Consider the following 24977-nt stretch of genomic DNA (forward strand, 5'->3'; position numbering starts at 1 on the left):
TCACAGAGCACTGAGAATTTAAAAATAAAGCACACTGTGTCTATCTTTCCCTCATTTAAGTATTTAACATTTTCTATAATTACTACATAGAAGGGAGAGCTATAAAAGGAGGAGTCAGAGGAGTCAGAGGAGTCAGAGGAGTCAGAGGAGTCAGAGGACTCAGAGGAGTCAGAGGAGTCAGAGGAGTCAGAGTCTCTCCTTACCCGTATCCTGCCAGGAAGCCCAGACTGGAGGGGCTGACCTTGTCGTTGAACACCACCATCTCGATGCTGTGGCACGGTGCCAGCGGCCGGCCGGGCTGGCACTCCTCCACCACCCACCACTGCGGCACCAGCGCCCGGTCGCCCCCCACGCCCGCCATGCTCACGTTGGCCTGGCGGAGCCGGATGGACAGCGGGCGGAACAGCGCGAGCGTCTGCTGGGTCTTCGCACGGTCCGGGTACTCTGGGGGGGCGGGGGGCCAGGCGAATAAACACACAAAAATAGGATAAAGACTTTTAAGCTGGCAGTATACTCAGTACGAAGAAAGAACTTCAGGATTGAGAACCACCGGCGAACATGTCCATGAACATTGTTGTCGGTATACTCAGTGAGAACACCGCACCCTTTAAAGTCACTCCACGCCGCTGGGGTGTGAATAATTATGAATAATTATGAGGCAGCTATTAACCGGGCTGGAATCTCGGCCAGACCCCCGTCTCGCGGCTACACCATGGATGTATAAAGAGAAGGGCTACGCGAGATCACAACACAAAACAAAAAGTTTAAAGTGTTTAAAGTGGCTTTAGTTCATCTAGCTATGCAAAAGAAGAAAAAAAGGCGAAGAAGATGGCACGTTTGCCCTCTAAATCAGAGTAGGACGGAGAGTTTTGTCTGTACATTCGGCAAATGCGAGTTTAGACGAGGGGGTCCACTTTCTCTTATTTCCGAATGTGTGCTAGGCGTTTTGATGACTTACTGAAACAAGCAGCACCATTCATCAAACATGCGGGAACTCACAGAATTCCCATCTCTACAGCAGAGAGATTGGCGTTGACTCTCCATACATTAGCATGTGAAGTCTGCCCTCTGAACTCTCAACCGTGACGTAACCAACTATGTGATATTTGGATCAATAGCTGAGAGGGGAGGTCAGAGAACAAGAAAGAACTTTTCGAAAAAAAGTTCTCCCTGGAGGCCGTCGCACACTGCACCGTACGAACACACAACACCGCGTCTTTTCGTTCGTCAGTTGTTCTGATTGCTTCGTTTTGGTCAAAAAGTTCTACTTCGTACAAAGTATACTGCCTGCTTTACTCTGCACTTACTGCTCTCACAAGAGCACAGTGGGCAGGAAGGCTCTTTTACCGCTACGACACCGACAGTACAGTACCATCTTCAGCCAGTAAACCTGGCAGTTTATACGTAATAACCACATTTAGTGTTCAGTTGTAACGGTACTAATAACACACATGTACAAAGCCAGCAGAGTTAACTGCAGATCTGGTTGGCTGCTTTGCCCTGCACAGACACGGCGCATGCTCAGTGGCCAGCCAATCACAGCCTGAGCTGATATAGCACATGCCCAAATACCAGCCAATCAAAAGAAGGTGATGATTTACGCATCCTATCATCAAGCACTGCATGGTTTTCATCAAGACTGAAGGTGGTTTTGAACAAGGAATAGCCAGGATACTTTCTCCTAGGCCCTTGTCCTTTAAAGCAGATTTCAGCAGATGCTTAAGGACTTGTAGCACATGCGCAGCTAGACGGCGTTCCCAGACGATCTGCGGGGAAGTTCACTTGCCGACTTTCAGCCTGTGCGCGATCTTGGACTCCGCCCCCTGTGACCCCCGGATGTACTTGGGCAGCAGGGCGTCGATGAACCTGCCGAGACGTCACAGAGGGGGAGAGAGAGAGAGAGAGAGAGAGAGAGCCGGAATCAACAGCAGCGGGACCCAGAGCAGGCCAGAACTTTACCCAGCAACACTGCCAATCGTCACTGATTCGCTGGGAGAAGGTGCCCCCTTACAGTCGCCCCGCGGGTGAAATGTTTGCAAAGGCGCACAAGTTTTAATAACTCCTACGGTCATTGAGCTTAAATACGTTCAGCATGTCTTTATGCCTGTGGTTTCCCTCTTCAGTAATAACAGGGATGGCAGTCCGTTCTACCGTTAATGCGTCGCTTCTGTCAGTGGCAGCAGGTGTGCACACCTTAGGCATACACACACACACACACACACACACACACACACTCGCGCACGCACAGTTTGGCAGCTGAATCGGCTTCCCCCAGGAGAACACCGATAAGGGGATAAGGGGAGTGTTTGTTCTTCTCCGATCTCAGTCCACCCTGCTGTTAACAAAGCTCATGGCACCGCCAGAGAGTTTACTCCTTATTTAAATAACCAAACGCTCTGTGTTCACAGAGGGGTGGAGGTGGAGCGGGCAAACATGCAGTATCAGCCTGACAAGCTAAGGCAAGGGGGGGGGGGGGGCAGCTAAACACTTCCAGGTGCCAAGTGAGTGATAGTGTAATACAGCAGGTAGGGACCTGGGCTTGCCACTTGGATTATAGGTTCAGTTCCCTGGTGGAGGTGCTGCCTTTGTACCCTTGGGCAAAGTACATAACTTGAAATACTTCAGCAAAATATCCAGCTGTATAAATCCATCCAAAGAATAAAAATTGTGTGAGTCTACTAAAATTCTGAAAAAATTGCATATAAAAAATCTTTAGTACTAACTTTCTAATAATTAGTCCTAGTAACTTTCCACATTTATAAACTGATTACTTTTAGTTTTATGGCCGTGTGTAAAAGCAGTGGAGTAGTGCTGGGGATGATTGGTGTGAGTGAGATGTGAGCAGTACTGAGGATGATCAGTGTGTAAATGTGAGCAGTGCTGAGGATGATGATGCTGGGGATGATTGGTGTGAGTGAGATGTGAGCAGTACTGGGGATGATCGGTGTGTGTGAGATGTGAGCAGTACTGGGGATGATCGGTGTGTAAATGTGAGCAGTGCTGAGGATGATGATGCTGGGGATGATTGGTGTGAGTGAGATGTGAGCAGTACTGGGGATGATCGGTGTGTGTGAGATGTGAGCAGTACTGGGGATGATTGGTGTGTGTGAGATGTGAGCAGTACTGGGGATGATTGGTGTGTGTGAGATGTGAGCAGTACTGAGGATGATCGGTGTGTGTGAGATGTGAGCAGTACTGGGGATGATCGGTGTGAGTGAGATGTGAGCAGTACTGAGGATGATCGGTGTGAGTGAGATGTGAGCAGTACTGGGGATAATTGGTGTGTGTGAGATGTGAGCAGTACTGGGGATGATCAGTGTGTAAATGTGAGCAGTGCTGAGGATGATGATGCTGAGGATGATAGATTTGAGTAAGATGAAGATGTGAGACTCACACTGGCTCACTGCGGGTTCCCTGCAGCATCTGCACAATCTCGTCCTTCAGCTTCCTGTCATCATACTTCACTGTGTGCTCCCCCACCGCCTCCACGTTCATCACCAGGGAGGCGTTCCTGCAGAGAGATACACACACACACGCAGACACACACACACACAGCACAGGGCCAGACACGCACATGCAGACACACACACACACACACACAGCACAGGGCCAGACACGCACATGCAGACACACACACACACACACACACACAGCACAGGGCCAGACACGCACACGCACACACACACACACAGCCCAGGGACAAACAGACACACACATGGCATACACACCATATGCACACACACATGTATGTACAACTTCATATACTGGGATAATAAGGATGAGCCATCAGAAGTTAAGCTGGCATTGAGGTTAAAATGTGCGCTGTGTTGTGGTGCGTCAGGTGACCCGGCTGCAGTGTCAATGGGTGCGCTGTCAGCTATTGTGCCCTCAGATTTGTGCGTGTGTTTGTGTTTCAGCTGTGTTCCCATGCCAACGGTTCTGGAGAATTCCCTCCCTGTGGGGACAGTTCCGCAGGGTTCTCTCTCATCAGGGGAATGGTTCCAAAAGGTTCTGCCACAGATCTATGGTGGTCAGCTCCTGTGCTGTTTCCCAGAGTTTTTGGTACTGTATGTAAGAGGCACGTCCATGGGCAGAACAAAAAAACACAGTTTCCCATAATTCCTTGGCCATGCCCCCTCTAATGAATATTCATGTGTGTAGTCACCTGAGCAGGGTCCAGCGCAGGGTCATGTAGATGTGGGAGGAGTTGCTGAGCTCCTGGATCATGGCGGCGCGGCTGGCCGGGCTGATGCTCCAGAGCAGGCTGGCGTCGCTCTTCACCCGAGCGATCACAATGTCCTCCGCCACGTAGTTCACGATGAACTGCATGGCCGACTGCGGGGGCGGGAAAATGAGCGGCTGAGGGACAAAGCCAGCTACCACACCAGCGAGGGTTCGAATCCCACACCACGCTTCCCGGAGAAGACACAGGGTGGAGCGTTTGAGTTCAGATCTGATGCCGGAGGAAAGGACTGGACAACCCGATTAGATTTTGACAAATCTGACCCATGTCTGCGACCAGTCTTCAGATTCGACAGGCATCAGATCTGCCAGGAGCTCTGGGACATATGTGGTGTTTCCAGTTTAAACATAAGATAAGGTCTCATCCTAAAGCAGAACCCCTGGGCTTACAGGCAGTGAAGCGCCGAGCGCTAAATCAGGAGCCCCTACCGGGTGGGTAGCGTAGCGGTCGGTCAGGTGTCTGTAGGCAGATTCAGAGAAGAGCATCAGGTTCTGCTCCTGGGCGCTCATGGTGAAGAGGGGCTGGGGGGGGGGAGGAGCCGGGGAGGGGTCAGGGGGTACGTTGGGGGGGAGAGAGATGAATAAGAGCATCATTCATCAGTGAGACAGAGAGAGGGAGACAGAAACTCTGCGGGGAAAAGCCATCTTGCCAACCTCATATCCTGCTATGCTAAGCTGTATGGAGACGTCAAGCGGCTGATTGGTCACTCCAGCCACTGACTTCACCAATGACATGAAGAGGAGCGGGAACCACACCAGGCAGATGAGGCCGAATATGATGATGCCCCCCATGCCGTACTTCACCACCTTCTTCTTCTTCTGCCCTGGGGGGTGGGGGTATTTCTGCAGAGGGCGACAGAGAGACCCGCTCACACCCTCAGGGTCAACCGTGCCAATCTGGGGCCCTGTTTTATCACACGCATCACATCCTGAACTATTTCACACCCATGCTTAGGGAATGGTCAAAACTGCTCACATTCCAGATACTGAGATCAGGAGACTGCTATTCAGTTGATGCTTTGGCGCCCTCTAGAGTTTTCTGTGAAGACTTGCTGGCTTAATCCTAGGGAGGTGATCCATACTTTTGCTTGGAGGTTTTGCTTGTGAGAGAATAGTAGCCGGACATTCTGTCCCAACTAGGGGGCTGGGCTTCCGGGTCTTAAATACACCCTGTCCCTCAGTATTCACTTAATAAAATGCTACAGGCCGTGCAGAGACATACCCCATTTTAATAAAACCCTCCAATTTGAAACCTAAATTCCAAAAGCAAGGTCCATTCCAGTGGAAATTTCTGGCCAGCACTGTGGCTGTCTCTAAAAATTTACGAAAAAAGTTTTGAGTGGATGCACGCAAACGTGGGCTCACCTTCTCAGACTCCCTCCAGCACTTGAGGATGAAGATGTTGGCGTAGATGTCCTCTACACAGATCCAGCTGGACAGGCTGAGGGTGGTGTCCGTCCACACCCAGTCCATCACCGCCCTCAGCTCAGTCAGGAAGGGGACCATCCGAAACCTTCCCCAAGAAGGGAGAGCCCAGCTGTGACTTCAGCAGTGTCCCAGGACCCTCTAAAGCTGGGGTCCCAAGGACCATCACCACCCCCTCCCAATTTAAGTACCTTTCTGCTTATTTCCTCTTTAAATCTTTGACAATACATGTTTTGGCTTTCAGGTAAAATATGAATAATCTGTATCTGACAGTATAACAATAGCTGTGGCAATACAGCAGGGACTTCTGCTTTAGACTAATCAGATGGTCTGTTATGTATTCTAGCATAGGATGTTCTGTGTATCTACCATTGTTCCAGGTTGATGTCACCTCATGAATATTCATAAGTAGGTGTGGACAAGAACATGCAATTATTGTCCATGTCCTTATAAGGGCACATTCACGCATGTAAAAACAATGGAATCTGTAATATGGCACCAGAACTTCCTGTTTCCATCCAGAACCTCCAAGAGAGTACGGAAGTTGAGGTAACTGAAGGATAGCAGGAGATTCTGGTTTCCATACTGGATTTCTGGTGTGGCTATCTGAGGAGATCCTCCGTGACCCCAGGCAAAGTTCCCCAACCTTCAAACTCACCCTTGGAACAGGAAGAGGTTGAGTCACCAGTCTTGAACTCACCCTTGGAACAGGAAGAGGTTGAGTCACCAGTCTTGAACTCACCCTTGGAACAGGAAGAGGTTGAGGTAGTTGTAGTTCTTGGTCAGGAAGTTTCCCAGGACGCGGTTGGGGTAGCCGCACTTGATCTGGTAGGCCGAGAGGCCAAAGTAGATGCACTTCACAAAGTACCACAGCTGGGCAACCTGGTTCCTGTTGAACCTCCTAGAAGCCCAAAGCAAACCATTGTGAGGTATAAACTCAAATGGTCTCGTGTCCTTTTGGTGCCACAGCCTTCAAATGCAAAGCTCATGTGACCTCATATAGCAGTATACATGCAAATCTACAGGACAACAAATTTCAAGATTTGGAAACATCTAGTCAGTGCAATATTTCAGTAAAAACAAATGTGAAGTTCTATCTTAGCGCAAAAATAGCCATCCAAAGGTCCAGTTCTAGTAACTGAGTCCCACGCTGTCTGGCATGGAGGTAAACGTTCGGCGCAGCAGGATGGACGTCGGTGACTCTGACCTCTCTGTGACCCCAGGAAGTATGAAGAACATCCAGAAGTGGATCCCGAACACCAGCACGACCTGGAAGACACACTTTCCCAGCAGAGTCTTCCGGAGGTACAGGGCCCGGTCCACCACCATGGTGCCGAACTGGATCAGCAGCATCACCAGGAAGGCCTCGGGAACCTGGTCCTCTGACAGCGACTCCGTGATGTCCGCCGCTGCGCTGTGCTTCTACAGAGGTCAAGGGTCAAAGGTCACAGTGTACAGCCACACTGAGTCAGCATGACAAACAAATATTTTTAGAGTAAGTTTATCTAAAAAAAATTAGTCCTAGTTTTTAGAGTTTTCAAATGATAAAACACATTAATTAAACATTCATCTGTACTTACTCCAAAGGCCCAGTACCCGAAGATGATAACGATGAAGTTCACAACATCGACCAAGAACATGAGCGCGTAGACGTCACACACGGGGCTGTAGTCGGGGTGGATGATGTCATAGAAGAATTGCCTGATGGGTAGATATATGTGCAGGCCTCTGTAGAGATTTAAAAAAGGGAAATTTATCAGAGCTGCAGAACAGCTGGAGTGTTTAGTACTGTCTGAGCTGGCGCATGCCTGAGTGAAGAGCCCTGTGTGTTATATGGAACCGTGGCTTGGCTTGGCTCGGCTCGGCCCGGCTCGGCTCGGCCTGGCTCAGATCGGCTCGGTTCAGCTGAGCTCGGATCGGCCCGGCTTGGCTCGGCCTGGCTCGGCTTGGCTCGGTTCAGCTCAGCTTGGATCGGCTTGTCTCCTCTGTGCTCACATTTCTATGAGTGCAGTCTTCACCTCCAGCATCTTCGCCCTCAGTTTGAGCTTCATGTGCTCGGACCGGGTCTGCGGCCCTCTGGACGGCCGTCTGCTCCTCTTCGGACGCCGCTTCTTCTGGTCCACGTTCTCTGCCAGAACCAGAAAACACGCACACCCTTAAAAATGTTTTTTTTTTTCTTTGGAGAAACTTGTCTTCAGTTGTCATGGGTGATGGTGTGAGTGATGTCCCCAGTTGCAGTGGGTGACGGTGAGAGTGATGCTCATCATTGCCATGGGTGACAGCGAGAGTGATGCTCACCGTCAGTGCTGTTGCTATTGGTCGCCCGGTGGAAGAGGGATCCCGTGGAGCGCTGCAGGGGAAGAAACCGGAGCCTCCGCGTCGGTTCCCCCGACCGTGCCCTCTCCCCCCCTCCCCCGACCGCGCCCCCACCGCCCCCCTTCTTCCGCTGTGTCTTCTTCTTCAGCTTCTTGAAAAAGTCCGGTATCTCCACCTCCTTGTTGTCCCAAAGGCCGTGGCACTGTGTAGGAGAGAAAGGCATTTAATCTTACGTGTGAGGGGCGGGGCTTCGTGTCTCCATGGCGACTGACTGAGAGCCTGAGCTGAAATGATTGTGGGGGCATATACTGGGGATACACTGGGGTACAGGATACAATAGACTACAGGTGCTGCGAGTTACAGGTCTAACAGGGTACAGGTGTAGTATGATACAGGTACAGTATGGTACAGGTGTAGTATGATACAGATGCAGTGGGATACAGGTGCAGGTGTAATGGCACCTTCAGGATAGAGCGGTGGAAGAACAGAGCCAGCAGCTGCAGGAGGTCAAACAGCACGTAGCCGTTCTTCTTCTCCACGCCCACGATGTTGGGCAGGGCGAAGGGCCGGTCAGCGTTGATGCCGCGGTACGCAGAGGTGGTCCACGGGAAAAACCCAAACTGGAAGCAGTACTTCACCACCACAGTGAGCTGCAGAGAGAGCCAGCGGAAATGACCCAGAGAGAACCCGCGCTTACACAAAAAAATGGGGTTTTTTGGCTGGTCTCCATAGGAGAACCCATTTTAGAACCCCAAAACAAAAACAGGTTTCCTCTATAGAGACACAAAGGAGCCTTTTGAAACCTCTTTTTTCTTAGTGTACACAGAAATTGAACGTATTAAAATATGCTGTAGATATGTGGATCTTTCACAAAATATGGTAAATACATTTCACAGCTAGTAATCTTTTGAAAAATACTGTGTATTACTGATGTCCGAAAGTGGCAATAATTTGTGTATTTGCTGGTTTTCCCACAATCCCCGTGTGGTACCGCTGGTTTGGAGCACCAGGGTCGCGGTACCTCGGTGTAGATGATGGCGGTCATCCAGAAGCGTTTGGTTGGGCGTGGCACGGACATCATTGCCCAGAGGAAGATGAGGATGGGCAGCACCAGCGACAGCAGGGAGGCAGACACCATGTGGTTGAGAATGATGACGAAGTAGCAGAGCATCTCGGACTTGGACACCATGGTGTGGTAGAGGGCAAAGCCCAGCCGCAGGTGCTTGGGCAAGGTCAGGTAGAACTTGTCAGACTCCTCAATCTCCTCATTATCAAACATTCTGGAGAGAGAGAGAGTGGGGGAAATGAGAAAAAGTAGTCCACCAGTGAGAGGCCTTCAGAACAGCAGATTTCTTGTAATGTGTTGCTGCATTTTTAGTGCAATACGCTATCGCTTATTTGTTTGTTTTTGACTGTTTGGCTGGAACACTATTTGTGCTAGTGCCACATAACGATGACCACTGGGCAATCCCCGTCTCACCAAATACAAGGAATTTGTAAAGCTATAGCAGATTCCTCCTGCTCTCTGTACGCTGGAGACTCACAGAGGTCAAGTCAAGAAAGATTAAAAAATTAAAATGCTTAGAAGTCTTGGGTCAGGTAGCTAGGGTTCAGGTCAGGTGACCAGAGCTCAGATCAGATGACCAGGGGCTCTTTCCAATCGTTTATTTTACATTCTTGAATCTTTCCCTTGTGTCTTTTCCTCGTTTCCTTAGCTCCACTCAATGGAGGAATCACGGAAATGTGCATTAGGCAAATGGAACATGCTTGTTCAGTCAAGTTTCAGTTTGAAGCCACATCAATTATAAATGTGGCAGATGAGCTGGATAAACAGGTTGATCGTTTATACATCACAAGTTCCGAAAAAATACTTCTACAAAGGATGCACTCTATGCTCCTTGCCCCTAGCTCCTTCAAGGAGCATTTAACGGGTTGTAATGTCCTTAAAGATGGTGGATCTCAATCAATTTACAGGTAGGTCAAGGACCGAGGAGACAAGAATGGATAAAATAAGTGATTGGAAAGAGCCCCAGGGCTTTGGTCAGGTGACCAGGTCTTGGGTCAGTTGACCAGGGCTCAGGTCAGGTGACCAGGTCTTGGGTCAGGTGACCAGGGCTCAGGTCAGGTGACCAGGTCTTGGGTCAGGTGACCAGAGCTCAGGTCAGGTGACCAGGGCTCAGGTCAGGTGACCAGGTCTTGGGTCAGTTGACCAGGGCTTGGGTCAGGTGACCAGAGCTCAGGTCAGGTGACCAGGTCTTGGGTCAGGTGACCAGAGCTCAGGTCAGGTGACCAGGGTTTGGGTCAGGTGACTAACTTGTTGAGAAGCAGCTCGCTGGCGGTCATGGCTCTCATCTCTGGATTCAGGGCGCGTGGGGTGGGGGGGTCCCCCGTCTCATCGGTCTCCTGCCGCTGTAGAGGTGTGAGATCCTGGGGTTCACCTCCAACATTCTCCTCTATCCCCTCCACCTGTGGGAGTTCCACCTCCAACACTTCCACCTGTGAGAGTTCCACCTCCAACACCTCCACCTGTCTGGACTCTGCCTCTATCACCTCCACCTGTGTGGGTTCCACCTCCAGACCCTCCACCTGTCTGGACTCTGCCTCTATCACCTCCACCTGTGTGGGTTCCACCTCCAGACCCTCCACCTGTCTGGACTCTGCCTCTATCACCTCCACCTGTGTGGGTTCCACCTCCAGACCCTCCACCTGTCTGGACTCTGCCTCTATCACCTCCACCTGTGTGGGCTCCACCTCCAGACCCTCCACCTGTGTGGGCTGGGTCTCTTTGTCCTTCCAGTCTTGAGTAGTGTCAGGCTGAGCTCTGTAAAACAGGAGAAATTATTTTATGTGTCAGGTACAATTTTATGAGTTGTCTGTGTGTGTGTGTGTATGTCTGTGACTGTGTGTACATGTGTATGCACGTGTGTGTGTTTGTGCGTGCGCGTGTGTGTGAGTGTGTGTTGTGTTGCATGTGTGTGTGTGTGTGTGTGCCCTCACCCCTCAGCAGGACTCTCGCTGTCGAAGGAGGGCAGGTCTATGTTGGTGGATTTGAGGAGTCTGCGGCGGAGCTGCACAGGAGCTGGCAGGGTGGGGGTGGGGGCGGGGGCGGGGGGGTCGTCCAGTTCCTCCTGAGTAGGCTGGCGGGACCCCAGCATGGTCTCCTCCGTCATGCAGCTGAGGAAACACGCACACAGACACACACAGAAACACACACAGACACACACACATGCGCGCACACACAGTAGAACAGTCAGGTTTCCTTCCTCACAACACAGGGGGCTACATCATCAACATGTCACAATGCAGCAGTGAGAGAGGGAGAGACAGCGGGTGAGCATGCGTGTGTGTAGCATGTTCCCTGTGTAGCATTATAGCTGTGTAGCATGTTCCCTGTGTAGCGTATTCCCTCTGTAGCGTGTTCCCTATGTAGCATGTTCCCTGTGTAGCGTGTTCCCTGTGTAGCGATCCCTCTGTAGCGTGTTCCCTATGTAGCGTGTTCCCTGTGTAGCATGTTCCCTGTGTAGCGATCCCTCTGTAGCGTGTTCCCTATGTAGCGTGTTCCCTGTGTAGTGTGTTCCCTGTGTAGCGTGTTCCCTATGTAGCGTGTTCCCTGTGTAGCATGACGACTGTGTAGCGTGGCCTGTGCGCACCTGGACACGCTGCTGGCCCAGGACCCTTTGAAGCTGGCGCTGGTCAGCTTGACGTAGCCCCGCGGAGAGCCTGGCACAGCCGGGGGTGAGCAAGGGGGCGGGTCCAGTATCAGCTCCTCCCCCTCCTCGTGTCCGTCCAGTGATGTCAGTGTATTCTGCCTGGACATGCGGCTCTGGTAAAACTGCTTGATGCTTTGCTGTGTCACTTCCTTCCCCTGGAAGAGGAGAAATATGTCACGTCTGGTACAGCAGCTTTGGGCTCTGGTACCAAAACGGCCTCCTGTGCAGCACACACATAATGGTGCCAGTACCCCAGCCGTAGATTGAATGAGACACACCCTAAATTTACATTACATTACATTACATTTATTTGGCAGACGCTTTTATCCAAAGCGACGTACAAAAAGTGCAAAAAATTTCATACAGAAGACATAAACTACCCCTACCCCCAACTGCAGTAGACTCCGCCCACATTTCGTCCCCTCCCCGGTCGCTGTTGACATTACATTACAGGCATTTAACAGACACTCTTATCCAGAGCAACTTACAAAACTTTTACACAGCATTTACACAGCGTTTACACTGCATCTATTTATATAGCTGGATATATACTGAAGCACTGTGGGTTAAGTACGGCACTGTCCTGTCTTGGAATCAAACCTTTAGGTCACAAGACCAGCTCCTTACCCATTATACTACACTGCCGCCCCCCTCTGTTGCCCCCCTCGCCCCTCCCCCGCCCCCGCCCCCGCTCCACCTTTTTCTGCTGCTGGCTGAGCAGGGCCCGCTCGAAGCGCAGCACGTTGGAGATGTCCAGGTTGTCCTTGCAGAAGGAGTTGAGCCCGTCGGTGAGGTCGTCCAGCAGAGCGAGGATGACCACCCAGCCCAGGCGGAGCGTGTCGATGCAGCGACGCAAGATGTGCTCTGAGGGGGAGGAACAGGTGCGTTCTGGGTAAGTGATCGATCCGCTGCTAAGTAAAGTGGGAAAATTCATCAGGTATTATTGGCTATTACTTAGCAACATTGCACTTCTTCCTGTCTTCAGAAAGCGGATATACGGTGCCTTTCATACCGTGATCTCAAAGACCTTTACAGTAAAGAGTCATCATTGTGCAGCACGGCAGATGTTTTGCACCTGATTGCTTACCGCACATCCACTTTAGCCTGTCTGGAAGGCTGTGTGAGTATGAGTGTGTGTGTGTGTGTGTTTTTGTGTGTGCGTGCGTGTGCGTGTGTGTTTTTGTGTGTGCGTGTGTGTGTGACTTGCCTTTCTCCGCCTCTTCTTCCTCCTCAGCACTGGTGATATCCAGTTCATCTTCACTGGAATCAGTCCGAACTATCCCTGGAATTACAGACATGGAATACTGTGTGTCGTACACATACAAACACACATGCACACGCACAGGTGCTCACACACACTACACACATGCTCACACACACTACACACACACACTACACACACATGCACACACACAAGCTCACACGCTCATACACACACACACGCTCACACACACACACACTACACACACACACACACACACACTCACACACACACTACACACACACACACACACACACACACACACACACACATTGTGCTCACCCTGCTGTGCCTGTAGCTCGTGTCTGGCTCTCCTCCTCTCCTCTTTCTTCATCGCCGTCTCCTTCTTCTTGTGGTCTTTCAGGGCAGCTTTGGAGCTGGTGACCCAGGCCTCGTAAGCCAGCTGCAGAGGACACACACACACACACAGTCATACACACACACACACACACACACAGACACACAGACACACAGGCACACGTGCCCACACACACACACACACACACAGTCATACAGACAGAGTCATAAAGACACTCAAACGCACACACACACACACACAGTAAGACAGACACAGAGACATACAGACACAAAATTATACAGACACACAGACACAAAGTTATATGAACACACAAACACACACACAGTCAAACAGACACAGAATCATACAGACACACAAACACACAGTCATACAGACACACAGACACAAGCCTACGTTTGTCATTGTAAGGTTGCAAGTTCAAATCCCAGTGGGGTAATGCCCGTGGGGTATGGTGCATAGCCTGTATGTGTGAGATTTCCAACAGAATCTGGATAAAACATTAAAATATGCCACCTGTGATGACAATGTATCCTTAGCTAATAACAACCATAATAATAATAATAGCAGTACTACAGTTTTTTCACCTGAAATGCAGATTTCTTCTTGGGCAGGGCTTCCTCCTCCTTCTTCTCCTGAGTCTCCTCCTCCTCTTCCTCGCTGTCACTCTCGAACAGGTAGTATTCGTTGGTGGTCTCTGCTCACAGAGTGTAACGTAGAGCGGTCAGTGGGACATTCGGGCAGTGAGCAGACACCCTTACCCAAAATGATGATTGGTCTTGATATTTGTTTTGCACAAACCATTGTTTGTGTTATTAATTTTACATGTGCTAAACGGCTTTCCATGTGCTAACGGTCTTAGTAAATCAGACCCTAAGTGCTATGTGTTTTGGCCAGCAGGGGGCAGTGCTGTACTCACTGGAGGGCTGGGAGACCCACGGCCGCCACCACTGGTTTTCACCGCCTTCCTGTCCCGGCTCACTCTCGCCTCCTGCAAAACACGGCAATCACGTGACTCACAGGTACCCCTCAGCTTCAGCCAGGTACAGCCCAGGTGCACAGGTGTCTTCCAACAGCACTGCTATCAATCAAGATGAAGGGTTTGTGCTTATCGTTTGTTGCTCAGGGATAAATATCCATGATGGCTGCACCTACTGGTGGCAAAAAGGAAGTAAAGTGTGAATGTGAAAATTTTGGAAATTGTTCCTGTTTTGGGTAATAAATTGCACTTGGCTTTACTGTCCTGCTACTCTATGTACACCAGTTATTATGAAGCCTGTAGGCCTGTACTGCTGTAGCCCACCAGAGGGTGCTGTTTCATAAGCTAAACAGGGTTGTCAGACTCCAGTTTGCTGGTTCTCAGTTTGTTTCAGTGCTTCTGTTATTAATTTAAATCACTTATTGGCTGAACGATCCCCGCACCTTATTTTCACTGACTAAACTGGCTGCTGATTGGATGTAAACCACAAAAAAAAAACACTCAAACTCAGGTTTGACATCCCTGCACTTAAAACCTTTGGTATAATTGGTTCCCAGTACACTGTGGTGAAGGACCACAAACGCGGTCTTTGATTGGATCAGAGTTCTACACGCAGTCTATGATTGGGTCAGAGTTCCTCACGCAGTCTATGATTGGGTCAGAGTTCCTCACGCAGTCTATGATTGGGTCAGAGTTCCTCACGCAGACTATGATTGGGTCAGAGTTCCTCACGCAGACTATGATTGGGTTAGAGTTCCACACGCGGTCTATGATTGGGTCAGAGTTCCTCACACGGTCTATGATTGGGTCAGAGTTCCACACGCGGTCTATGATTGGGTCAGAGTTCCACAAGAGGTCTATGATTGGGTCAGAGTTCCACAAGTGGTCTATGATTGGGTCAGAGTTCCACAGGCGGTCTATGATTGGGTCAGAGTTCCACACGCGGTCTATGATTGGGTCAGAGTTCCACAAGAGGTCTATGATTGGGTCAGAGTTCCACAAGTGGTCTATGATTGGGTCAGAGTTCCACAAGTGGTCTATGATTGGGTCAGAGTTCCACAGGCGGTCTATGATTGGGTCAAACCTCAACAGCCCAGCCTCCGTCTGTGGTGCGCCAACATCGTCAGGCTCCACCTACTCAAGCCACCTGGCTAAACGGTATAAGGCAGCGGTTCCTTCCGGAAGCTCCCAGTGTAGATGTCCCACCTTCAGAGGTTAGGGAGCGATGGACATTACCTTTTGGTTCTGCATCTCTCTGAATTGCGGGGTCTCCTTGTCCCGGCAGATTCTTCTCTTTGGACTTAATTTTCTCCATCCTGGAATGGGACAGGTACAGAGAGACTATCAGAAACCACCCCCCACAGCCCACCTGAGAGCTTACCTGAGATGTGGAAAAGTACACCCCAGTTTATATTTAATTTAATCTACAGCACAAGCTTCCCCAGGTTCAGTCGTACGTATATTTTATTAAATTGTTATTGTTATCAAAATATTGTCATATTGTCATAATTAAAGAAAATTGTCAAAGCAAATCCCGAACCATAGCCTGAGTGAGCACAGGCTCCTGAGGCACGCACGTGTGTAAACGAACACGGCTACAACACGCGTGTCTTACTGCTTCTTCAGAGTCTCCACAGACTTCTTCTCCATTTCCAGTCGGGCTGACACGCTCTTCTTCAGCTTGGCTTCAAACAGTTCTGCACCCCTGAGAGAGGGAGGGAGAGAGGGAGAGACAGAGCCACACTGTAACACCTCTTCACCACCAGGGGGTGATCACATAACACTCCCTTACCACCAACGATTGAGCATTTCAAACTGGGGAATGAAGACAGTGGACACAAAAATAATAATGTTTTTTGTGAACAGAAAGGTACTGGAGACAGGAGCCTGTTTTGACTCAAAGCAAAAAAATGTTGCTGGATTTGAACAGGTAACAGTATGACTGTGGCAGTTTCACTGACCTCACAGCGTCGCTAGGTGATGACCTCACCACGGCTCTCGATTATGACCTCACAGAGTCCCCTGTGTTTTTACCTCATTACTTAAGCCGCGTTTCCACCAAAATTACCCGGAACTTTCAGTCCCAGGAACTACTTTACCAGGAACTAAAAGGTTCCTTCAGCCAATGGTTGTCTGCGTTTCCACCAGGGTCTAAAGTACCGCGAAGATTAGGCAAATTAGCCAACTTGACGTTGTCGTCGGTCCATCTGTCATATGATTTCTTCTGTAACCCTATACTACCACCGAAGTAGCCTACATTTTCTAATAACCGGGACAGCCCGGAGGGGTTTATTCCACTTATATACAACGGGTTACCAACAATGACTATATATGGTTACTTTTGTATTTATTGATTTTCATATATCCTCTCAAACACATTCATTAACAGCAGAAAACATGCACACGTTGTAAACAATTTGCTGTTTTATTACTTTCTCGTCGTCAATTCCATATAGGCTAATCGCAAAATGACAAGAATAGAACGAAAATTCGGACTTGCGTGAAAATGTAAATTAGTAGTGGTACAGCCACCGTTTGCTTTCCTTCGAAGTTACTGCTAGCCGAGCAGCGAAGTGTGCCCTCCAGATGCGAACCATGCACCATAAATGAGTCCATAGTCTTCCTGGTCATTTCGTGGAATTGAAAAATGGCAGTAAAATTACGGCAGTCTGAAAAAGCTAAAGGGAAGATTACTAGAATTAACCTGTTATTTTACCCGGATAAAAAGTGCGGAAGGTGATTTCCAGTTTGCTTGTACTGTATCACCAATGTTAATTATGCAGAACTACCGCATACCTCACATAACTGTATCAAACGTTTTGAGTCAATTACAACGGGCTAACAAAGAAAATCCGGAAGAAAATATTCAGCAACCGAATTAATCCGTTTGAATGTTTTGGTAGCCTACGTAATATGCTGTCCCAGCACGAATGCTTAGCATTTTATAAAACGAATACTAAAGCAAGAAAAGAACAGAAGAGCACACGTTATAATTCCAAGACGTTGACAGGCTATAACCAAAAGTAGGCTACTGCGCCGCATAACATACAAGTTTGATTTGAAGTTATTATGAAAATAAATTGGTTTTCCGCTGCATATTTTCAAACATGGCGGGTAATGGCGGAAAATAAATACAACACAAATGCTACGAGTACTCGACCAATCAGAAATGTTCAGCGCTGCAAGCTCCACCCAAAAGGTTCCTGTACTTTCGGAAAGTACTACCCCCCGAGCAGGAACGTTTTGGGGGGTAAAACAAAGCCCCCAGAACTAAATTTAGACCCTAGTTCCTGCGGTGGAAACGCACTGAGTTCCTCAAAAGGTTCCTAGTTCCGGGGTATAGTTCCTGCGGTGGAAACGCGGCTTTAGTCACTCACCTGGAGGCTAAGATCTTGGCGGCCTTGAGGTCGGACACCACGTAGAGGAAATAATAGCTGAGGAAGACTCTGCGTTGCGCCAGGAGGAAGGTGAAGCAGATGGCGTCCCAGACGATGCCAGCCTCGCCCTCTGGCAGCTCGCACTTGTCATCAGGGGGCGCTGTTGAGCAGATGCAGGATTAAAACCGTCAGTGAAGCTTCACCGTCTCTCTGTCCAATCCAAATCACCCTGTTGGGGGGGGGTTGAACCCCAGTTCACGGGGGAGGCCAGGAGATGAGGGTAAAGGTCACTTACGAAGATCGTATCCTTTGATCGTGCAAAACATGCTGAACGTCTGTATCAGCCAGCAGGCGTTCTTCAATAGACTGTGCAGATACGCACAGGATCCCAGCTGTGAACACACACACACACACACACACACACACACACACACACACGCATGCAAATACACACATGCAAATACACACATGCACACACGCACACGCACACACACACAAACATGCGCACACACGCACACACAGACACACACACACATACACACAAACATGAGAATAAAGTACATAAGCTCAGACACATGAAAAAACAAGCACACGTGCAAGACACATGAAATTGTATCTTTTACACTGCAGAACCATTCTAAATCATAATATTCCTGAAACAGCTTTCTGCCACTCAGGAACACGCTTACTGAATTTATTCAGTCAAGTTTACCCTACCCATCAGCAGAGCCCAGCCAACAGACAGACGGACGGATGAACTGGCGGACGGAAGGACAGACAGACAGACGGATGTGCGCTCACAGACAGACGGGCATGCGCTCACAGACAGACAGACGGACGGACAGACAGACAGACGGACAGATGTGTGCTCACGGACAGACAGGCATGCGCTCACAGACAGACAGACAGACGAACAGACGGACGGACAGACGGACAGTTGTGCGCTCACAGACAGCAGGTTCTTGAGGGCGATGACCACGCAGGTGTAGGCGATGAGCCACTCCCAGAGGCGCAGGACGTAGCAGACGGGCTGCATGAGCAGGCTCCCGCCGAACAGCATGAAGTAGAAGCAGGCCACCAGGTAGCCCATGCAGAACACGTTAATGCGCGTAGTCCCCGTGATGAAGATCAGGCACAGCACCAGCCAGAACAGGTAGCTGAACACAAACACCTTCACCATGTCCAGGTAAGACCTGAGGGGGGAGACATGTCAGACCTTCACCATGTCCAGGTAAGACCTGGGGGAGACCCAAACACCTTCACCATGTCCAGGTAAGACCTGGGGGAGACAGAAAACACCTTCACCGTGTCCAGGTAAGACCTGGGGGAGACAGAAAACACCTTCACCATGTCCAGGTAAGACCTGAGGGGAGAAGACATTACACCTGTTGACCATGTGCAGGTAAGACATGTGCGGCGTTCTCAAGATGATTCAGAACGCCGCTGCCCGGCTCATCTACAACCTCCCCAAATTCTCCCACATCACTCCTCTGCTGCGATCGCTTCACTGGCTACCGGTCGCTGCCAGGATCCGATTCAAAGCCCTGACCCTTGCCTACACTGCCGCCAACAGGACAGCCCCCATCTACTTGCAGGACATGACTCAATTCTATGTGCCTGCTCGACCACTCCGCTCTGCAGCAGCAGGGCGTCTTGTAACCCCTCCCACCCGCCCAAAGGGATCACAGAGCTTCTCCACCCTAGCTCCCCAGTGGTGGAACAAACTCCCCGTCCCTCTCCGAACCTCCCCCTCACTATCCATCTTCCGCCGTGGCCTGAAGACTCATCTCTTCAGACTATACCTAGAATAACCACCACCATGCTGTGTATATATATATATATTTAAAAAAAATAAAATAAAAATAAATAAATAAATAAAAAAACCCTTTTTCCTTGTCACTTGTTACATGTTGCCCCATCCCTGCACTTCTTGGTAAATTGTATTTGTCCTAATACTCTAGCTTAATCTTCTGCCTAGTTTGGCTTTGCAGATGTTAGACCAGGATAGTGTTCATTGTTCTCAGCTAGAAATAGCTGTACAAAATAAGTAATTGTACCTTACTGAACCCGTGTTCAGCAGTTGTCTACGATCATGAAAATGCACTTCTTGTACGTCGCTTTGGATAAAAGCGTCTGCCAAATGAATGTAATGTAATGAATGTAATGTAAGACCTGAGGGGGGAAGACATTACACCTGTTGACCATGTGCAGGTAAGATCTGGGGACCTTCACTCAGTGCTTTTTCAATATTGTTCACCTTTTAGAATGTTATGTCGCCGACACCATCGTACTTTGTTGTGCACTGTGATTGGATAGCCAAAAAAAAGCCAGAGGGAATGCCAAAATTTGTTGTCAGGGAAAAGTTTTTCTTTTTTTCTCCACTTGGTTATTTTGGATTATTTGGATAAATATGGAGGGGACAGAGGAAAAACTACTGGAAAAAATGAGAAAGTCCTGTCATTTGTATGATTCATCATTGAACGATTATGTAAAAGCTCAAATGTTGGCTAACAAAAGATCTAAAATTTCTTCTGTTCTTCTTCCTTTGTAATCTCCATAATTTCACTGGGCGTCGCCATGTTTTCATAAATGTAAACATCAGCAGTTTGGCATCCCGTTACCATAGAGACAATGGAACCCTTCCCGCAGGCCTCTGCCAAAGCATAACTGCCAAATGTCGTGCGGCAACTTCATTTCTGTCAAGCAACACCTTTTGAAAGTGTCATGTGACAGAGTATAAATCAGCCTTTACACCTGTTCACCGTTTACAGGTATGTCTTCACAGGGACAGGTTACACCTGTTCACCAGGTAATGGAGCTGACAGGATACACATTACATCTGAGTAAGGCCCCGCCCCCGCAGACACCTCTACAAAGAGAACAAGAAGCAACAGGTCCTTCAGCCGTCAATGAGACCAGTGGCCAAAAGCCAACAGAGAGATAATATACACTTGAGCATGTAAAACTAAATACGGTATTTAAAATTAAATAATATATAACCAAATAAGGTATTAATAACAATATATTTTATAGTTCACCAACTAAAAAAATCTGGGTTGTTGATTGTTCATCACTGAATGTGAAAGACTGGCATGTCTGGCCGTTGCAAAAGCAGTACGGCGCGTGATTGGTCGGACGCGGCAGCGACCCCTGACCTGCAGTGCAGGAAGTTGTTGACGGGGATGAACTGGCTGATGGTGCCGGAGTCCAGCGTGCGGCTGATCTCCACGTTCTCCCCGGCCATCAGACGCACAGCCGCCCGGTTCTCGTCCTCGAACACCTGCCACTGCAGCGAGCAGCACAGCAACAGGAAGTGGTCATCTGGAGAACAGAGGGGAGGCGGGGTTTAGGCCTGGACAGGAGCGCAGGACCAGATGGTCGACTCTGTTCTCAACACTGACCATTTGCCTCCATCAGTTTATTTCAGTTTGATGTCATGTATAATGATGCAACAAAGGACCAATAACACCAACAAACAGCGCAAAAATGTTTCAGAGAAACTAGAGAACCCGTATCCCAAAGCAGGGGTGTCATCTCTCCAACTCCAGTCCTGGAGGGGGTGCTGTGTCTGCAGGTTTAACTCCAGTCCTGGAGGGGGTGCTGTGTCTGCAGGTTTAACTCCAGTCCTGGAGGGGCTGCAGTGTCTGCGGGTTTAACTCCAGTCCTGGAGGGCCAGTGTCTGCAGGTTTAACTCCAGTCCTGGAGGGCCGCAGTGTCTGCAGGTTTAACTCCAGTCCTGGAAAGGGCGTTGTGTCTGCAGGTTTAACTCCAGTCCTGGAAAGGGCGTTGTGTCTGCAGATTTAACTCCAGTCCTGGAAAGGGCGTTGTGTCTGCAGGTATTTGTGATTTCCTTTTGATCAGCAGCCAAATAAGGCCTTTTTAGCCAATTGTTGACGTAAATGAATAATTCATGCCCCAAAAACCAGAAGACACTGTGGCCCTCCAGAACTGGAGTTTGACACTCCTGACCAAAAGCAATGCTACCTGTGTTTTCCTACATTTGCTCAGGAAACCTGGGAATGTGTTCCTTCACCTTACCATCTCTCATCTCTCATTTGGCGTCTTAAAGGATTTGTTGACCTCAAAGACTCCAGTGCCTCTAAGTGGCAGCTCTAAGTGAGCAGGAAATGAAACTCCAGACTCTACGGAGCACGTGCAGATGTGTCCGTGTTTCACAGACTCACAGATGATGAAAACAGGGTTTGGTCGCATGGCAAAGTCAGGCAGGTAGAGCCACTTGATGAGGTTAGAGGTGAGAGGCTGGCTGGATGCTCTCCATGGATAATCTACAGAGAGAGAGGGAAAGGGAAAGGGGAGAGGGTGGGAGAGAGGGGGGGTGAGTGAGTGAGTGAGTTAGTTGATGTAGATGCTAAGTCACATTGATCATTTTGTAGCATTTATTTTTCATTTGTTAAGTTTGTTGTCTGTGTTGTGTCACCATTATGACACTTGTCATGAGCTGTAAGATGCTTTCATAGCTGGTAATGTCAGGTGTTCTTGTAATGATAATGGTAATGCCGTGTCACCAGTACGGCATGTAGTTCAAGGGTGTATTGACTCGGTGTATGGAGTGACTCAAGTGCATTCAAGTCTTTTTCTCTCACAGGCAGCCAATGGCGTGCGGTCCTGAGAGGAGTGGGCGTGGCCTTACCGTGGCACAGAGCGGGCGGGACCCCGATGCAGAGCAGGTACTGGAACACCATCAGGCTGGCGGTGAAGATGCAGTACTTAGGCCACACCTCCCCGATGGACTTCCTGCGGCGACGGAAGATGACCGCCAGCAGAGCGCAGGAGTGCAGGAGGGCGTACAGGTCCATCCGCTGGCCAATCACGTTCACCGCCACCACAAAGCACACCTGAGAGAGCCAATGAGCGCAGTGCAGCGAGAACGCACCTGAGTGAGTCAGCCAATGAGCACGCTGTGCCAATAACACACCCGAGAGAGTCAGCCAATGAGCACGTTGTGCCAATAACACACCCGAGTGAGTCAGCCAATGAGCACGCTGTGCCAATAACATACCGAGAGAGTCAGCCAATGAGCACGTTGTGCCAATAACACACCCGAGTGAGTCAGCCAATGAGCACGTTGTGCCAATAACACACCCGAGAGAGTCAGCCAATGGGCACGCTGTGCCAATAACATACCTGAGAGAGTCAGCCAATGAGCACGCTGTGCCAAGAGTACACCTGATTGTTAGCCAATGAGGATTCTGTGCCAAAAAATATGACAGAAATATTCTACAAACGTGTCAAACCTCAAAGACACCACTGAATTTGTCTGTAGTGGGTTGTGTAGCTATGTGCGTTATTGTGTTAATGCCGCTGTGTTCTCATGGCATACAGAGGGAGAGCGTGAGGACACAAGCTCCAACGGCTGGGAGACGCCAGCGCTCACCTCCAGGCCGAACTTGTAGAAGAAGTAGTTGATGAAGTACTTGATGCAGGGCAGCAGACCCAGGTCCAGGTGCTGGCGGGTGATGCTGTGGAAGATGGTGCTGGTGAGGGGGGTCTTTAGTCCGTTCTGCCATCGGTAGTACAGCTGGTGTCTGTGCACCGTCACCTCGAACACCAGCAGACCCAGCACCGCCAAGTGGTTCTGCCAGGAGAGCACAGGACCATGGGTTACAACACTACCTACAGAACCACAGACCATGGGTTACAACACTACCTACAGAACCACAGACCATCGGTTACAACACTATCTACAGAACCACAGACCATGGGTTACAACACTACCTACAGAACCACAGACCATGGGTTACAACACTACCGACAGAACCACAGACCATGGGTTACAACTCGACAGAACCACAGACCATGGGTTACAACACTACAGAACCATCCATCGCTGATCTTGTATTTGCACTGTGAGTCTCGCTGGATAAGAATGCCTGCTACCTGCCGGTAAAGTAATAGCTGCAAAAAAACATCTGTCTTAAATGTTTCAGTCTTGTAATGAAACTTTTTTTTCCCTCACGTCAAAGATATCAGCCTGTTTAAAGTTACCGTTCCCTTGAGAAGTGAAATTTTGTTACCCTATAGGCAAATCTTGAAATTAGTCAAACTGTCTCACCTCAATATTATTGGCAATATTTTTGTCTTGTTTAGCAGAACAGTAACAGAAATAAGATTTTAAGTCTAAATATAAGACTAAGTGGCTTGTTGAGACGGACTTGTTTTTGGGTTTGTTACAGTGCAGCAGTAAGGCTAAGCGGCTTGCTGAGACGGACTTGTTTTTGGGTTTGTTGCAGTGCAGCAGTAAGACTAAGCGGCTTGCTGAGACGGACTTGTTTTTGGGTTGGTTGCAGTGCAGCAGTAAGACTAAGACGCTTGCTGAGAGGGGTTGTTTTTGGGTGTGTTGCAGTGCAGCAGTAAGACTGAGATGCTTGCTGAGAGGGGTTGTTTTTGGGTGTGTTGCAGTGCAGCCGCACCTGCAGGCAGGGCAGGATGCTGTCCTCACACTTCTTCAGAGCTCCGCACCACGCGGCGGGGTCCACGGGCTCCACGTACAGGAGAGACTTCCTCAGCAGCTCCGCCATGTTCCCTCTGGGGGGCGCTGTTCCGTTCACAGACAGCAGGCGCTGGGGGAACAGAGCGTCTTGCGGTGACACACCACACAACACGCACCACACACTCCACGCAACACACACTGTGCAACACACGCAACACACACACACCGCGCAACACACACCACACACCATGCAACACACATCATGCAACACACACCACGCAATGCACACACCACACAACACACGCAACACACACACGCCACGCAGCACACACACCACTCAACGCACACACCACGCAATGCACACACCACACAACACACACTCACTACACACTCTTTACACACACTTCATAACAATGGCTGCAGTGCAGTGGTTGGGGAACTGGGTTCGCTACACACAGGTTCAAATCCGGGTGGGACACAGCCATTATACTATTGACCAAAGTACCTATCCTGAACCAGTTGTGTAACTATACAGCTGGATAAATGGATTGTGTGTAAAAATGTCAGCAGAGTAATCTGCTTTGTGTATGAGTGTCTGCTAAATACCTAAACGTAAATATTATTATAATAATATTATTAGCAACATTATTACAGTCAGGTAATGACTCACCTCGGTGCAGTTTGAAGAGTATTCCTCCGGTTTGATGACTTTCAGCTGGTACATCATTTTGCAGACGACCATCACGCACGCCCAGACCGAGGACACACTGGAGGCCAGGGGGCGGAGCCGGGAGATGGGCAGGGCGAAGGACCAGAGAACCAGGAAGAGGTAATTCATCAGGGACACCTGCAGCGCCCGTAAAAACAGAGTTTAAATGAAGTTATATTAGTCAGTCACAC

At 49.4% G+C, this 24977-nt stretch overlaps 1 protein-coding gene across 4 annotated transcripts in view; it reads right to left on the reverse strand.

Annotated features, from left to right (window-relative positions):
- Positions 1–24977, reverse strand: part of si:dkey-11f4.7 (piezo-type mechanosensitive ion channel component 2) — a 43111-nt gene that overhangs the window by 1269 nt on the left and 16865 nt on the right. For 2 of the 4 annotated variants that reach the window (XM_035382128.1, XM_035382127.1), the window contains exons 22-54: positions 24748–24924; positions 24058–24207; positions 23022–23222; positions 22278–22482; positions 21811–21912; positions 20782–20947; positions 18576–18819; positions 17922–18018; positions 17627–17786; positions 15865–15954; positions 15486–15565; positions 14190–14261; positions 13858–13967; positions 13237–13357; positions 12901–12975; positions 12391–12557; positions 11634–11848; positions 10981–11157; positions 10298–10804; positions 9005–9263; positions 8445–8633; positions 7966–8185; positions 7663–7795; positions 7248–7395; positions 6875–7089; positions 6410–6568; positions 5608–5755; positions 4897–5085; positions 4672–4764; positions 4166–4335; positions 3395–3511; positions 1787–1866; positions 204–444 (exon numbers count right to left, since the gene is read on the reverse strand). In XM_035382128.1, the coding sequence (XP_035238019.1) occupies positions 204–444; positions 1787–1866; positions 3395–3511; positions 4166–4335; positions 4672–4764; positions 4897–5085; positions 5608–5755; positions 6410–6568; positions 6875–7089; positions 7248–7395; positions 7663–7795; positions 7966–8185; positions 8445–8633; positions 9005–9263; positions 10298–10804; positions 10981–11157; positions 11634–11848; positions 12391–12557; positions 12901–12975; positions 13237–13357; positions 13858–13967; positions 14190–14261; positions 15486–15565; positions 15865–15954; positions 17627–17786; positions 17922–18018; positions 18576–18819; positions 20782–20947; positions 21811–21912; positions 22278–22482; positions 23022–23222; positions 24058–24207; positions 24748–24924 (5477 nt within the window). The remainder of the gene's footprint in view (positions 1–203; positions 445–1786; positions 1867–3394; positions 3512–4165; positions 4336–4671; positions 4765–4896; positions 5086–5607; positions 5756–6409; positions 6569–6874; positions 7090–7247; positions 7396–7662; positions 7796–7965; positions 8186–8444; positions 8634–9004; positions 9264–10297; positions 10805–10980; positions 11158–11633; positions 11849–12390; positions 12558–12900; positions 12976–13236; positions 13358–13857; positions 13968–14189; positions 14262–15485; positions 15566–15864; positions 15955–17626; positions 17787–17921; positions 18019–18575; positions 18820–20781; positions 20948–21810; positions 21913–22277; positions 22483–23021; positions 23223–24057; positions 24208–24747; positions 24925–24977) is intronic. The other 2 variants (XM_035382130.1, XM_035382129.1) reach the window with 2 other exon arrangements.

The sequence above is a fragment of the Anguilla anguilla genome, chromosome 11 (genome assembly GCF_013347855.1).
Source record: "Anguilla anguilla isolate fAngAng1 chromosome 11, fAngAng1.pri, whole genome shotgun sequence".
NCBI classification, from domain to species: domain Eukaryota; kingdom Metazoa; phylum Chordata; class Actinopteri; order Anguilliformes; family Anguillidae; genus Anguilla; species Anguilla anguilla.